At 46.5% G+C, this 13,131-nt stretch overlaps 1 protein-coding gene across 14 annotated transcripts in view; it reads left to right on the forward strand.

Annotated features, from left to right (window-relative positions):
- The window catches only part of LOC126546064 (WW domain-containing adapter protein with coiled-coil-like), a 397,851-nt gene that overhangs the window by 113,091 nt on the left and 271,629 nt on the right, over nucleotides 1-13,131 (forward strand). For 13 of the 14 annotated variants that reach the window (XR_008608402.2, XM_055061222.2, XM_055061221.2 and 10 more), the window contains one exon: nucleotides 3,662-3,987. Coding sequence is in view for 13 of the 14 variants with exons in the window: in XM_055061222.2 (XP_054917197.2) it covers nucleotides 3,662-3,987 (326 nt within the window). In the remaining variant the exon portion in view is untranslated. The remainder of the gene's footprint in view (nucleotides 1-3,661; nucleotides 3,988-13,131) is intronic. The other variant, XM_072286070.1, reaches the window with a different exon arrangement.

Below are 13,131 nucleotides of genomic sequence, written 5' to 3' on the forward strand. Positions count from 1 at the left end.
GCCATGAACTGTCCTTGGAGCAAGCAGCAAGGGCATCATCTGAGGTATCTTTTTTGTGGACATGTGAAAGAAGCAGTAGTAGAAGCTTGGCTGCAACACCATGCCTACTCTGAAGTGCTGCTCTCTTGCACCTCGAGGATCGTTACTCTCCGAGCGAAGTCCTCGCGATGTAAACATCGTTGCAACTTTGACATAATTTATTTGCATTAACTTTGTCTGATGGATTAGATTTTCTCCATTATTTATGGCATCCCCGCATGACATGTATGTTGGACTTGTTTTGTATGCTAATGAGGTAGGTGGTCGTTTCAGTAAAGCTCCGATTAACTAGAATTCACAAAGCATGAGTTTTGTTTAACCAGAGTTTGAACCAAAGCTGATGCCATTGTCCCCCCCCCACACACACATATTAGCTGTTTCTTGAGACTCCCACAGTGTTAAGTGCCCTGGCAAAGCATGTACACATTTAGTTTTAGTGGCTGTTCTAATCTAAACCATAATATTTTATTGGTGTTTGTTGCCCGCAACAGTACATAACAGAGCCCTTAATTCTTTAGGATGTACATGTAAAGTGGAGGTAGACATTCACTTTAACATTAAGTTCCTTAAGAACATATTCTCCAGACATCTGATCTTTTTGTATGTGCTGACAAGCTTTGCATGGTAAAAGGGCTCAGGACTAAAGTGCTGGTTGTGCCTTAAAACGGTTCATATGTCGCAATGTCACAACTAATGAGTAAAAATTACTGCCGAGACATGATTAAAGAGGTCATGACACCAAATTTTTGAGCATAAATTCTGCATTGCATGCTCAACCATATGTGTCCCACAGCAAGCTGGGAAAATTTGAACACATTCGTTGCGGTAGAAAATTTGTATAAAAATTATAAATTTTTTGTATCGCTGTTGGACCGTACAGTAGTCTGGCAGCACTCCTGGAAATAGCTCCCTCAGGTAACCGAAGCCGTTCTCAAAGGCTATGCTTTTGCGTACTGCAAGCAGCAGGAGTGATTGCAGGAGCTCGAAATACGTCTAGGCCGCCTTGCGTTGTTCTGTTTTTAAATGTATGTCAGGGTCTGGAAACTCCTTATACCCACCTTGGGACGCTCGGCCGCATGCCGATATGTGGTGGCAGCGCCGCTTCCGTTACTGGCGGCTGCCGGATATCGAACTGGAAATAATTCACAAACAAAATGCCTTCATGACTTGGCTGGCCAGAAGATAGAGGGTGTGCAGCCGGGAGGAGGAGGGTTGCCATGAAAGCCCTCTTTTCCCGCATGCAATCGGGATGTTTTCATGCTCTCTTGCAGGCACGCTCGCCGTGCGGCGTCAGATTGCGGACCCCCTGAAGTGTGCTGTCCTTACGAAGTGATTTTTTCCTGCCGTATTTACCTTGCAAGCTTCTGTCCATTTTTAAAGCACTGAGACATTGGTTGTGCACGCCAGTGCCAAGCAATTGGGATAAGAAATATTTATATAGGGAACCATCGTTAACTGCCAATACTTGCAGTTGAAATGTTACATTTCATCATTTCGTGAAGTGAGTCGCTTTGAAATTCCTAACTTGGAGTTAAGCTTAGGAGTACAGTTCAACCAGCCCACAGATATAGTGGGGGCTAGCATAAAAAAAATAATAACTTCCTGGCACCAACATTCGTTAATTTTGTTTGTGTGCTGTGAAGTGGATCAACTAAAGCCGGCCGATTTCTCAGTCAGCCAAAACTCAACACAAGTAAAAGCTGAAAGTTTTTGTTTTTATTCACAAATTTCGTACTGGAAAAAGACTACCTCCACGTAGTGCAAAAGTGTCAATCTGCAGAAGAATGCAGAGAAAACACACAGATTTAACCTTCTTTGGTACGATAAGGAGTGCATCAAAACGCAACGAGGAATTAAGTGTGTACATCATTTCACCATCATTGCTCTTGAAATTTGATTAAACATTGTGGCAGTGTTTTTCACATTAGTCTTGGCAGTTCATGACAACAACGTAAATAGTGAACAAAATGTATAGCCCAACAAACACGCACTGAAGCCCTTCATTACAAGTATTTCACCAGCAGCAGATGGCCTGCCGTCATGATGAATTAGTCGAGCAATACTGCCCTTATGTCAGTTCAGTCATGCTTGCACAGAACTGGTTTACTCATGCAAAATGAATACCTGCTCATAAGATAGAGTGAAATACTTGTGCTTACCTGTTGTCATTAAGAAACCTGAAAAACTTCGCAGAGCTGGAAATCCCCGTGGTAGAACACGACAGACTCACAAGACATGTGAGGTGCCCTTTTAGCCATCTTCGTCAAATGCTTGGTAGGCCCTCCTCCATTCCACACACGCCTGAGCAAGCTGCTTTTTCTCTCTTATCTTTCCCATCTCAATACTTGGCACGACAACCGAAGCTGATGACCCAGCGCGATCCAACTTGTGATATCGTTGAGTGAGTGGCAAGTGTGAGCGGAGGGAAGCTGGACAGACACATGTAGTCAACCAGTTCGCACGTTTTGCCAGATTTAAAATTCACAACAAGACAAATAAAAAAAAACTAAGCAGAAAGAAGAGTTCTTTGCCGTTCACTCAAATTTCTTTATTTCTAAAAACATGTGAAAGAAAAAATGTGAACATCCACATCTACTTCACTCCACAAGATCTTAAAATGTTTGGCAACTGCTAGGAGTGCGCATGTTCCTTGAAACCGAAACTAGCACTTGCCTTCTGGGGGTTATGTACGTCTCGGCAGTCTGCTGCTGCTTTTCATCACAGGAGCGAAGGAATTTCGACAACAATTCAATGGCAACGCACTTGCTGCACCATTGAGTGCTCGAGCGTGCACAGAAAAGTATCCAATATTGTCTTGGAACTACTTCAGAGCAGATGACACAGCACTGGCCCTGCATTCGCACAGTACATGACGAAATAGTGGTCGCCGTCAGTGGGAAAGTCTTGCTGGTAGCGATTTATAACAGAAATCTCAATTTAACATGTGCATTAAGACACCAGTTTTTTGTGTGACAACCATATTAGACCCTCCACTCTGCGAGATTGATAAAGTGAGGATAGTCGGAGGACTGTGTGAGGACTCTAAGTTGAAATACTAGTTACTAACTCAGAAAAGTACGATATTTTTGGGTATATAAAACGCAGCCCCTACTTTTCGCGACTTTAAAGAACAATATCGGTATGCTGTCATGGATGCAGGCAGTGTAGATGTGCAGTGTGGAAGCTGTGCAGTGAGAGTGGTCGGGCTTCTGGCGTAGCTCCAAGGCCATAGTTTAGATTTGCAATGTCCTCTATGTTTTAATTGCTTCATAACTTGTTAGCATAATTCTAAATTATCTAGCATATTCCTATTTCTTGGTGTGATGTGGTGTGCACTATTTTTTGGTCAGAAATGCAGATAGAGATAGTGTAAAAAGTTACTATATATACAGTGTTACCTTCTACTATGTGGGAAATAGAGTGTAGTGTAGCTTTAAGGGCAGGGTCCCCTACCATATATTTCACAACACGCAGCTCATCACAGAGACTCTTTTTACATCTGCCCAAGTGCATAATGTTGCCTTCATTGTTGCCTCTACCATTTGTGCCTGCATTTATTATGCTACTGCAGACATACCTTCCATTCAATGTGTGACACATAGGTCTTGTCATGTGGCTGCAGCTGCAGCAGCAGCAGCAACAGCAACAGCAACAACAACAACAACAGCAACAAACACAACAACAACAACAACAACAACAACAACAACAACAGCAGCAGCAGCAGCAGCAGCAGCAGCAGCAGCAGCAGCAGCAGCAACAAACGCAGCAGCAGCAGCTGCCGCAACAGTCACAGCTGCAGCAGGAGCAGCCAGCGGAGAGCAAAGACAGGCGTCAGCAGGTGGGGGACTGGTCAGAACATGTCAGCTCATCTGGGAAGAAGTACTACTACAACTGCAGGACTGAGGTCTCTCAGTGGGAGAAGCCTAAGGAGTGGATTGATTGGGAAAAGTGAGTACTGCATCATTCACACCTATCTCATGCATGTGGACTCTACAGATAAGTGAAGGGTTGAAGCTGACAGCTACAGGAGAGGTCTTGCTTCAAAGGGCCCCTGACCAGGTCTGGCCATTTTGAGCTGACAAGCGCAGAGCATACATTGCGTGATAATGATCGTGTCTGCAAAGTATTATATCGCTACGCACTGTGGAAAGATCTGAAATTTCAAACCGAACACCGTTTTTCCTTCTCCTCGCGGCCGCTGCGCTCCAAGCCAGAGGATGACATAGTCGTGTCCCTGCGTCTACGTACTCGAGTCTGCAGTGTGACATCACTCGTGGTGACACGTGACTTCGAGAATTATTCAAGGCACCATCTGTTATTTGTGTGATCTGTTGCTTGCATTGACGAATTGAAGTTTAGAGAAATAATAAAACACACTAACAGAATGTCTGCGGATTTTGTACGTTACTTCGCACTGAAGCAAGAGAGATGTACTTCCGCTTCGTCTGCTTGTTCCCACGGTTGTGCAGTCATGTGCGCAGGTACTGAAACTATGCCATTTTCTACCGTGTTCTGGTGCGTGATCACGCTCTGCGACCCGCTTGTTCTGCCTCAGTATTCGTGTAGCATTGAATTATATTGCTAGTTATGTCTCGTTGTGCACAGCGTGCAAAATCGTGCGCTGCACGAAACGATAACAGCTCGCATGCAACGCCGCCAGTAAAAATGCGCATCGCCGAAAAAAAAAGAAGAAAAAAAAAGCGAGGAGAAAAAAAAAGTGAAGGCGGGCCTGTGACCAGGGGCGTAGCCGGGGGGGGGGGGGGGGGGGGGGGGGGGGGCTTATGGGGCTTCAGCCCCCCCCCCCCCCGAAATTGTTTCGTGCTGTCATGCGCCGCCGACCAAAACAACTCCCAGCGCAGGAAATCATGCTCGATTTTGTCTACAATGTCCTTAATTCACGCTCGAAAAGACATTTTATTGCGAATATTGCGAAATCGGGCTGGATTTCGCGGAAACGCCCATGCATCAGGAGTCACATATCGTAACGCAAGGAGCCCCACCGAGCGCAAAATTTCAAGGGCGTTTTGATGGCGAGTGGGCTCGTCTCGGCATCTCGCGGAGGCCGCGGAATCTACGGAGCGCTTGGATTTCAGTTCTGAAACTTTGTGGGTATAAAGCTCTCATAACATTTTGATGCGAAAGGTGCATTGACATTTCCAAAGTTGTGCTTTAGATTTTCAATTCAGGAACTTTGTGGGTTTAATGCTGTTGTAAACATTTGACGCCAACGGTGCATCGACTTTTCTAAAGTCGTACATCGGGCCATACAACGAGAGAAGCCAAATCAACATACTATCAGACAAGTTGACAAAGCACGCAGCGAGGTCCGATGAGACAAAGCGTTGTGGTGGTTCATTTGTTCTGTCAGGTCACAGAAAAGAATATGAACATTTTTTTTCACCTGCGCCAAAGCATCCATGTCAAGACACTAAAGCTACCATTGTAACTAAGTTCTTATTTATTTTTCTACCTAGACTTTTGTGCGCGAGGATACATTGAGCCCCCCACCCCCCTTTTTTTTTTATTGTTCTCGCAACCCGCGGGCTGCCGATCCAGCCAGAGAGCATGCGTTTTTCTCGTGCTGCATCGACAACCGCGCGGCGCACTTGGATACGCGTTCGTTTTTCTCTGGCCGACTGCATTTTCGCCTGGCAGAGTTTTGGACGCTTTCTGGCTAGCAGACGAGAAAAAGAAACAATGCATAGTCGCTCGCCGCCAGCACTGCGGGGACTCGACGGATTGCAACGCGTTCGCTTGAGCGCAACCTCTCCGGAAAATTTTGTCTCGCCGGTGTAGGATACTGAGCAGTATGTGTATGTTCTGTGGACCAAACGTCACACGTTTTCTTCGATATTCCTTCGGTAGCCATGCTAGGTGCCCAAAGTAGGCATTCGATTGTAGCCAACATGCTTTCCTTTGCGTTATTCTATTTCGCCGCCCCCCGCCCCACAAAAAAAAAAAGAAGACATTGTTGCGACGCAGCGAATTGTCGCATGGTGAAAGTTCGATTTTGTTTACTTCTTTTGCGGAAAGTAATGGGCCACGGGACGCTTCAGTTGCCGGATACTATTATATTATTGCAATAGCAGCTATATGAAGACTCCAGGCGCATTCCTGCCGTTGCCGTCATGTTCCGTATAAATAAAGGCCAAGGGCGATAACATCGTGACTGCCCGCCGCATGCTCTATGTGCGAGTGAAAGCATGGGGGGGGAAGGGGGAGGGGGTAAGCCGACGATGGTGGCTCAGTCCTGTGTGCGCAAGGGAGAAAAGCGGGGAGGAAGTGCGCCGCCTTCCGTCGCACGCGATACATTTTGGGAGTGGAGGGAGGGGGGGGGGGGGTGCTGTGATCTGTGAATCTGTGGTTGCGCAACCTGTTTATTTGCCTTGTTTGACGCATTATATATAGTGACTTTTTCTTAGGTACGTAGATTTATTGGAGACTTACACGTATATTTAAACATCTTGTTGCGAGGTTTTGTGTATATGCGCAGTGAACTTTGTTTCCAGTGACAATTTTTTGCCCTGTGTCAAGCTGTATCTTCACATTTCTATATTCCATTGTATCTTCGCATTTCTAATGTATGAAGGCGAGTCAAATGAAAGTGAGACAACCCGCCCCGCGCAATAATGGTTCGGTTCATTATTTTTGAGGCATGCACGTAGCACATACGCATCTCATTTAGAAGTGACATGCAGAGGTGAGTTTAAATGTTCTTTAATGCTCTCATACACTGGGTTCAACATGGTTGCGTGACATAATGGACACTCCAAAAGTTGAACAGCTTGGTGTCGTGAGGTTTTTGACAAATGAAGATGTTTCCCAAAAAGAAATTATTTGCCGTATGGCTGCCGTATGCGTTGAACATTGCGTTTCATTGGCCACTGTGAAGCGTTGTAGCAAACTGTTCAAAGAAGGACATGAAAGTTACAAAGACGATCCATGGCCGGGCCAAAGCCACCGTGCGATCACCCCCAACACAATTGGAAATGCCATGGTTGCTCAGTGGCTATGGTGTTGGGCTGCTGAGCACGAGGTCGCGGGATCGAATCCCGGTCACGGCGGCTGCATTTCGATGGAGGCGAAATGCGAAAACACCCGTGTACATAGATTTAAGTGCACGTCAAAGAACCCCAGATGAGGGTGACGACTTTTTGTCTACAATTGTGACCGGGGATGACTCATGGTGCCTCTACTAGTAGCCTGAAGCACTACGGCAAAGCTTACAGTGGAAACATTTGAATTCACCACTCCCAAGGAAAACAAAGGCCGTCATTTCTGCCGGAAAAGTGCTGACTTCTTTTTAGATCGTTGGGGCCATTATTGATCGAATTTTCTAAACCTGGAGATACTCTAAATCGTTTCAGATATTATGAAAGGTCAGATCAGCTGCGTGTCGCAATCAAGAACAAACGACGTGGAAAATTGAGCATTGGGAACATCTTGATTCACGACATTGCCCGTTCCCACGTTGCTGATGTGGTTAATACAAAACTGGCAAAGTTCAAGTGGGAAACGCTGCAACATCCCTCACGCAGCCCAGACCTGTTACCGTGCATCTTCCACATTTGGCAAATTTGAAAAAACTGCTCAAGGGAACCAGATTCATGTCGGAAGATGACGTGTAGTGATTTACAGATTTTTGAGGCAGCAACCCAAGGAGTTTTATGAGACGGGAATTACGCGACTCGTGTTAGTAGGACAAGTGTCTAAATACTCATGAAGACTACTTTTAAATAAAGTACCCCGTTCGTCATATATTCGCATTGGCTCACTTTCATTTCACTCGCCCTCGTATATTTTGCAGAACTCCTGCTTTTTATATGTACTCTCTGTTGCGACTATAATTTTGGAGCAATTATTCGCAATACACAACCGGTGACAGCTGCTCCTGCGCAATACATTCTAACAAAGGACAGCGTCATTGAGATTTTCCCCTGGTCGTTGCATATGTACGAAAATGTAAACAAGGTTGTTGAATGACATATATATATATATATATATATATTAATCCCTCGACTAATTCTATAAGGAGGAGGCCGAGCTGCAAAGTGAGCCCCCCACGAACGAAATTTCTGGCTACGCCACTGCCCGTGACGTATGTGTCACACGATCCTCGAGGTTCGGCATGGGAAAACGCAGGGAAGGAATTTCACTTGCGAAGGCTAGATGGAGCGAGCGGAGGGGGAGTCTCGCTGTGCTGTGGAGCCTGTCTGCTGAAATCATGGGTTCGCGTCTCTGAAATATTTCTATCTCCGCTATTAATGAGCCGACTTGAAAAATTTTTGCGGTAGAATGCTCCCTAGAGGACACGTAACAACTTTCAGCTTATAACCAAATTTGCTATGGGTCCTGGTGAGGGGCCCTTTAACATTGAGTTGCATTCTGTAGCCAAGAGAAAGAGCTGAAAGTTGTTGAGAGAGGCTTCAATCAATCAGTCAGCACATATTCTCATTCATCACTCAGCTTTGTTGACATACAATATTAAAGCTTTTAATCTAAACATGAAGAAACACGTCACTGATCCAGTGGTTCTGGCTCTTTCTGGCTTTGGGGAACCGTACCAGTGTCGTTTGCAGAGTGCTGTGGAATTCCTTACCTCTCCTTTTTTTTTATGTTCTTATACACTACTCGCTAAAGACAGTTTACAGTGCTGCTGCATGGGTGCTGCCATCTTCAAACACAGCTCCACTGCCACTGACCACCTTCTGGCTTCCCCTTTCCAATAATAGCGGACGACATGCAATAAATGCAAAAAAGTGCTTGAAAGAGAAAATTGCTATCCACCCGACTGTAGCACAGATTTCTGAGAAACAAAGCTTCACAGTTGAAAAATTTGTCCAGGGATCGGACCAGGGACCAACACCTTTCTGAAGCGGTCGCTCTCAGAGCTAACCAGATTGCAGAGCCGATTTATGTCGAAGCATGCTGCACATGCTTTTGATTACACTGCACAATTCAGGCATTTGTTTGTTACACATGAGACCACTTTACTACAGTTTTGGTTTTGCAGACACTGGGTGGTGTTACAAGTCTCTGGATATCTTGAATACCAGGAAGCTGACTTTTGCTGCAACGTATTTTTCAATGAATGGCACATCAAATGAGGCAAAATATTTTTTTTTTTACATTGCTTTTTCAAATTGGTGTCATTAGTGCTGGTAACAGTTCTGTGCCAGGTGTAATTAGATGTTATGAACCGTGCAGCGCGATTCTGAACAGCTTTTAATGTATTTGATAGGTATGCCTGGTGAGGGTTCCGTATCGCTGCGGCACAATAACTTGTTCATTCAACCCTTGTTAAGCTGGAATATTGGATAATTTGAACTCGTCCTCTTGTCCCAGCAGGCGTATGCATTATTTAATGGCATCAAACTCTCGTTAATTCAAACATATTTGGCCACATACCAGTTAATTCTGACAACTCTCTGAGTGCGGAGCAACGCAAAAGAGCACTTGTGTTGTCGTTCCCCAGTCCTCGTTCCAAGGGGTGCGCGCAGAATGTTGGTAAAAGGTGGCACTGTTACAGGACATAGCATGTGCTCTTTAATTTACACATGCACATGTGCCATCTCCAGTCACAGTGCAAGCACTGAGATGTCTAGTTTGTTTACTGGCAGTCCTTCATAGCTTTAGGTAGACCCTCGCTCTTTCATTGGCACTAAAGGTCCCCTTTTCTGAAGCAGGGTTTGGGTACGGGCTAGTTGGTATTCCATTGTAAACTTCACTTGCAGCGCCTACATAGACAAAGGGACTGAAAGAATGACGAAGACAAGCGCTTGTCTTCATTGTTTCTTCAGTACATTTGCCTATGCACGTGTTATAAGTGAAGTTTGCAATAGACTTTATGAGCTTGTTCATCTTACCACCTTCCTTTTTGCTAGCTTTGCCAAAACGCAGAGGGTTTTTCGCCGCTTTTTAGTGCATGGCGTGTGTGTATGCGCATAGTTCAGGAACGCGTACTAGGCCCATTAACAGTACCGCACACAAAACAAGCATGGTGGGGAAAACGACGGCTTAAAGCACCACAGAAATGCCAGAAACAGCTCATTTAGGGCCTGGGAGCTCATACTTTTACCGGAGACGGCGCCTGCACTCGTATGTCATCAAACCTCGATATAACAAACTTCGATATAGTGGATTGTGCGATGTAACAATCTGTTTTCCTTTCCCGGACTATCGCCTCGAGAGTCAGTGAAGAAGGCGGCTCATAGGCAATAGAACACAACACGCTAGCGCGCTCGACCTGAGTGACCATGGTATCGGCCGCTCTCAAGATCCAGCAGCACCATGGCTGGCCGGTCTAAATAAACCATGGCCATGGCAGCTACCTCTTCACGTTGCGTCCCACAAATTGGTGACACCGGAGGACCGGCCCAGCCACGCCAGTGTCAATGCACCAACTCTAGCTGTCTGCCAGACGTCCCACGGCTGTAGGGTGTCTGGGAATTCTGCATTGACCTGCCAGATATCTGGTTCATCCAGCTAGAGAGCCAATTCAGTAAAAACAAGGTTCCCTGCTCTTGCTGTGTTGCCCCGACTTCTACGAGGACTTGCGGGCAGCTGTTCTTGCTCGCTACGCCACCTCGAGTGCTCAGTCACAACAGTTCTTGCCATTTAAACCGTCGTGTCATTCCGTGTCTTGTTGTTCCACATCACCTGTGTCCACCCGTGCTGATCGTAAGCATGTGTCGGCCTCAGCATCAAACCTCTACTTCGTCCATGTGTCTCCTCCCCATCTCAAAGGCAGCTGCGCAACGACTTTTTCCGAGGAATTCACTGGGCCAAACGCCAGTGCTTTTGGCTACACTACGGCCCGCCGCTCTCCTTCCTTGCACATTCCTGCAAGCCATCCGCTTTCTGTTCGGGGGCACCTCACTCGTCACTGATTCAGAAGCTCTCCCATTGGATCCACTAGGCATAATATTCACTCACGCAGGCATGGTGACGCCACAAGCACAACATTCGCGATGGCTCCAGTGACCACCACATCCCTGATGCTATCGGCATTCGAGATTTCGTGGCAAGTAGCAGCAGGCAAGCCTTCTGATGTTCTGTGTTTGTAGCTTCCGCAGATGCATAGCCTACCGAAGTTTTACAGGAGCAACTCCGCCATCTCGTTTCTTCAGCTTGAGAATCACTTCATCAACAACGTGAGCTACCAGCACTTGAGCTATCTCCATGCAAGTCGCGAGCTACCAGACAGTCTTCTTTCGGAGCTCCGACTTCTACCAGGCCCGGGCATCTACGAGAACCTGTGGCAGGTCGTGATTTCATACTACGGCATCACTATTCTGCACCTTGCTCACAACCTATGCTGCCATTGCTGCCTGCCTAGATTGCATGAACCTGACGCTACCAAAGGCAATAGCATCTGCTTTACGTAGCCCCTCTAACGAAAGCCCTGGGAAATTATGCAAAATGAGGAGCAGCCAGACTGACCACGTCATCTTGAGACCAAGGTCTTGCTGGTCGTCACAATATGCTGCCCTGCACGACTGTACCAGCACTTCAAATGGTGATGCAGCATAAATCAGCAAAGGCAACAAGGCACATTGCAGTTCTCTGCCACTACCACTTTTGCATGCCGTTCTACAACACCATCTTCAGCGTTGTTCCCCTCAACGGCCTGCACTCTCGGCACATGCCTAGAACCAGCCAATACGCCTCAATTCTGCTTGCTGAGTTGCACCACACTGGGCACTATAGACGTCGACACCGTCCTCAGCACACAAGACAATGTGCCTTGTGTCCAGACACTCTTAGCCACGACCACCAGAGAGCTATTTGTGCCTCTCCAAAAACTGGACAGTCGGCTGCTTTCTGTGCAGGTGCTGCTGGAACACTGCCCCCATCGCTCGTCGGCCCATAAAGCGGTGAAGGTGCTTTTGTGCTTCTTGAGGATGATGGGCTTGTGTGAACATCTCCGACTATTGATGCAATTTCTATTAGACCATACGCGTCAGCAAACTCACCGCTAATTTCCTTCTTTCCTTCCCTCTTTCTCCTGTCATCTTTGCTTTCCCCTTTCCCATTCCCCCGGTGTAGGGTAGCCAACCGGACGTTATTCTGGTTAACCTCCCTGCCTTCTGCTGTTCTCTTTCCTTCCTTACCTCGACTCTTAAAGGGCCCCTCACCAGGCCCCATAGCAAATTTTGGTTATCCGGTGGAAGTTGTTACGTGTCCTCTAGGAAGCATTCTGCCGAAAATAATTTTTCAGATCGGTTCATTAATAGCCGAGATAGAAAAATTTCAGTACCACGAACTCATGATTTCAGGAGGTGAGCTTCACTGCAAACATATACGCGCTCTCCAGTTGCCCCGTCAAGCCTCCGCAAGCGAAACCCATTCCCTGCGTTCTCCCATACCGGACCTTGAGCATAGCATGACGTATGCGTGAGGGGCCCTGCCTTCATTTTTTTTTTCTCCTCGCTTTTTTGCAGCACGGCACACTTCTGCTGATGGCATCGCACGTGAGCTGTTGTGATTGTCTCGTTTTGTACAGTGCACGATTTTGTGCATTGTGTACGAAGACACCTGACTAGTGGTCTAAGTCAGTCCTACACGAATACTGAGGCAGACACAAGTGGATTACAGAGCATCATCCCATGCTGGGACACGGTAGAAAATGGCATAGTTTCAGTGTCTGCGTGCGTGACTGCACGACGTGGGAACAGACGAAACCGCACATCTCTCTCGCTGAGGTGCGAAGTAAAAAAACATGCAGACATTTGGTTTTTGTGTTTTATTATTTCTCTAAGCTTTAATTTGTCTATTCAAGCAACATATTACACAAATAACAGATGCTGCCTTGAATAATTCTCGAAGACACGTGTCACCATGAGCGATGTCACAGTGCAAACACATGTACGTAGGTACACTAGCACATGTATGTCATCCTCCGGCTTGGAGTGCGGTGGCCGCAAGAAGAGAAAACGACGTTTGGTTTGAAATTTCAGGTATTTCCGTGGAGTGGAGCGATGTAATACTTTGCAGACACGATCGTTATCGCGCAATGCCGGCTCTGCGCTTTTCAGCTCGAAATGGCCAGGCCTGGTGAGGGGCCCTTTAACGGATGTAACAAATTTCCGT

This window comes from Dermacentor andersoni, chromosome 1, assembly GCF_023375885.2.
Source record: "Dermacentor andersoni chromosome 1, qqDerAnde1_hic_scaffold, whole genome shotgun sequence".
Taxonomy (NCBI): domain Eukaryota; kingdom Metazoa; phylum Arthropoda; class Arachnida; order Ixodida; family Ixodidae; genus Dermacentor; species Dermacentor andersoni.